At 43.9% G+C, this 3,000-nt stretch overlaps 1 protein-coding gene across 1 annotated transcript; it reads right to left on the bottom strand.

Moving 5' to 3' along the window:
- Positions 1-227: 227 nt before the first annotated feature.
- Positions 228-1,878, bottom strand: LOC133286795 (PAN domain-containing protein At5g03700). The gene has a single exon (XM_061484247.1). The coding sequence runs from the start codon at positions 1,737-1,739 to the stop codon at positions 228-230; it is 1,512 nt and encodes a 503-aa protein (XP_061340231.1). The 5' UTR covers positions 1,740-1,878.
- Positions 1,879-3,000: the final 1,122 nt, after the last annotated feature.

Genomic DNA, 3,000 nt, shown 5'->3' with positions numbered 1-3,000 from the left:
GAACAAGGAAGGAACAAAGGACTTGAGGGACGAGAAGGGTCACATCACATGCGCAGGTTCAACAACCACTCCTCCATCCATGTGTGCTAAGTGGGATGGTGATCCATCCCATAGATTAGATGGACCCTTTACACCCAACATCCAAATTTGTAATCTTGTCTTTGTCTTTGTCATTTGTCAACCTTTAGCATCGAGTAGGATCATGCGTCATCCCTTGCGTCATTCCCTTATTGGGCATTATTGCACATTTCGATGGATCTAAAACTTGCGGATCCGAGATTTTTATACGGGCCGGGCGAAACCCCATTCTCCTCCTCCAGGATCCCATTCACCCCTTTCCTCCTTTTCCATCTCAATCGGCACATCCCAATCCCAATAATAATACCAATAATCCCAACCAAAACCGCAACCACAACTCCGACCCGCACCCCAACCCGATTCCTTCCCCCTGCATCTTTCCTCACCTTAAAATAACCCACCTTGGACTCATCCCCGGTACCCAACATGGTCTGGATCGGGTAGTCCAAAACGTAACAAAACCCGGTTGCGTTGCTGTACAACGCTCCCCAACAGCTACAGTTGTTCTGGCACAATCCCTCGCACTCCGCCAGAGACGACGTCGTTACGTGTCCGAGTAGCTCCTTGTGCGGTGGCTCCACTCCCGTCCTCCTCAGCACCCAGTAACTGTTCCCACCCATCCTTTCCCCACACAAATCTCCATCAACATCTGCATCTCCAGCCAAGCACCCACCCGGTTCAAACCGGGTCCGGTTATCCAAACAGGAGCATCCAGACCCACCCGGCGTGCACAAACCGTACGAATCGCAGGGGCTGGGGAGTTCGCAGGTGTCAGTGATGGCCTGGTAGTTAAGCAGCCAGGTGGAGGTGTCCGTGTTCCAGTAATAGCCTTTCAGATTCCCGTCAGGTTCCAACCGCACCAACAGAAACGACGACGTGTTGAAGGCCTGTTGGAAGCTGTTGAATTTCTGAACGTCAACGGGGTTGGGGCTTGATTGGTACATGCCGAGATAACCATTCTCGTTGACTTGGGCGTAAATGGGTCCCTTTCCTTCATCTATTTCAGCTCTTGCTTCTAGTGCTGTGTGTTTCCAGTATAATAACTGCCTCAACGACCCTCCTTCTTCTTCGCCGTAGTTTGTGTATAAGCCCATGTAGTTGTCGCCTAACCGCAACGAATATAAGCCGTTACCCGACATCAAAGACATGTTGGCGGTGAAGTTCTGGCCCTGGACGAGGGTATTTATGGGAAAATTGAAACTTTCCCATAGAAGAGTGCCTTTGTTATTTTGAACCTGCAAGTTGGAGGTGTTGAGGAGCACGACGCGGTCCCCATTTGTGGCGGTTGACCACGACGCGCCACTTTGTGGGTCCCATAACACGAGGCTGCCGTTGAAGAATAGGCGAGTGGTGACAGACCAGGCTGCTGCCGAGTGGGTTGGTTTGTTGCCAACAACCCAGAGTGGCTCCGAGGAAGCCACGTGGATGACTGCTAGTGTTAACTGGTTTTGGTTATGGCGGAGGAACCCCAGGGAAAAGTTGCCGGTGGGGTCGCTCAGAACAGTCTCAAACGACGTCGTTGTAGACTGTGGAGCTGCCGAGAAGCCTTTGTGAAGCTCTTGTGGAATGGAAGTGGCTGCAAAACATGTCAACGTAATCTCAAGAGACAGAACGAGAACGACTGTAAATTGGAACTGATGAGTCGCTGACATGTTGAACATCACAGTTCGCACAGCATAGGAAGGATGAACATGAGAGGAGACCGTAGGAGATTTATAAGGTTAATAATACCTTATATAAAACATATTTTAATGTAAAAAGATGGCGTATATAATATCTCAATTAAATATATTCAAGATCAAGAAGGAAAATACTATACGGATGAGTTGGTAATATTAGATTTACTAATTAATTCAAATTCTGTCTGACCGTATAAATTAACATTAGTTGTTGAAGAATATGCTTAATGAACAAAACAGAGGATCAAAAATAAATAAAGAAGCACGTGGGATCACAGGCAAGTACCACAAGTGGGTAAATAAACCCGTAATTAATTGAGAAAATTTTCTCTCTCTTTATACAAGGCATTTGGGATTATTAATTAAAAATGCTCCGATTAAGATTTAGTTAAATATGATGAATTTGCAATGTTTTGGCCACGATCTCACGAAGTATGTTATTTTATTTTTTGAATTTTCTGTTTTTTATTTGGAATACTGGCAAGCTGTTATCACTTATCATAACTTGAATTCCAGGTTATAGTCAATGTTAAACAAGCTTCGATCTCCCCTGGTTTAGCTACAAACTTATGTATATAGTTTGCATATAATAGTGCGTACTGGGATTATTTTTTAACTTTACCCCGTTTGGTGACAGCAGTTTGAAAACAACGAGGACCTAATGTACAATATTTTAGGTACATATCCCTTTTCGAGACTTGTTAAAAATGCCCATGTTAGAAGATTAAGAAAAGATAAATAAATCCATCAGGATCAGCGTCTATTGGGATATTTGACCGCCTTCCTAGCTGCAAAGAACTTTTCTAGATCTACATACAGCGAAGACTTTTAGAATCTAGTGTTAGTTAGATTTCGGTTATAATTAGATATGGCTAGTATTTTGCAGTTTAAGTATTGAACCAAAATCCAAAAAGTATGTAAGTAAACGCAAATATTATTGATCTATGCATCTCAAACAAAAAAGTCAGAAGAATTGATGGAGCTCTTTAATTTCAGCAACCCCTTCCCTCTCAACAGCAGCAAGATTGGGGCGCTTTTATACCGCGTTCTGAATTCCCATCCATCCATGAGCACGTGCTTGAGATGATATATTTCAAAAATGCACTTGATTGGGTAACTTTGTTCAATTATTCAACGTAGCTGCCATTCCCTTTATAGGCCCACTTGAGCATCCAGGCATGCGTGGATTAATTAGGAAGACGAAATTGTTGACAATCGAAATGCCTTATCACAAGTTTCTAGC

The sequence above is a fragment of the Gastrolobium bilobum genome, unplaced genomic scaffold, assembly GCF_033153095.1.
Source record: "Gastrolobium bilobum isolate Gb01-03AN ecotype WA unplaced genomic scaffold, APGP_CSIRO_Gbil_v1 utg8265, whole genome shotgun sequence".
Classification (NCBI taxonomy): Eukaryota; Viridiplantae; Streptophyta; class Magnoliopsida; order Fabales; family Fabaceae; genus Gastrolobium; species Gastrolobium bilobum.
Note: the sequence above shows the minus strand (reverse complement) of the source record. Positions and strands in the feature narration are given on the sequence as shown.

Bases quoted from the DNA above. Each gene is read 5' to 3' on its own strand.
- LOC133286795 (XM_061484247.1), bottom strand. From the start codon at position 1,739: ATGTTCAACATGTCAGCGACTCATCAGTTCCAATTTACAGTCGTTCTC.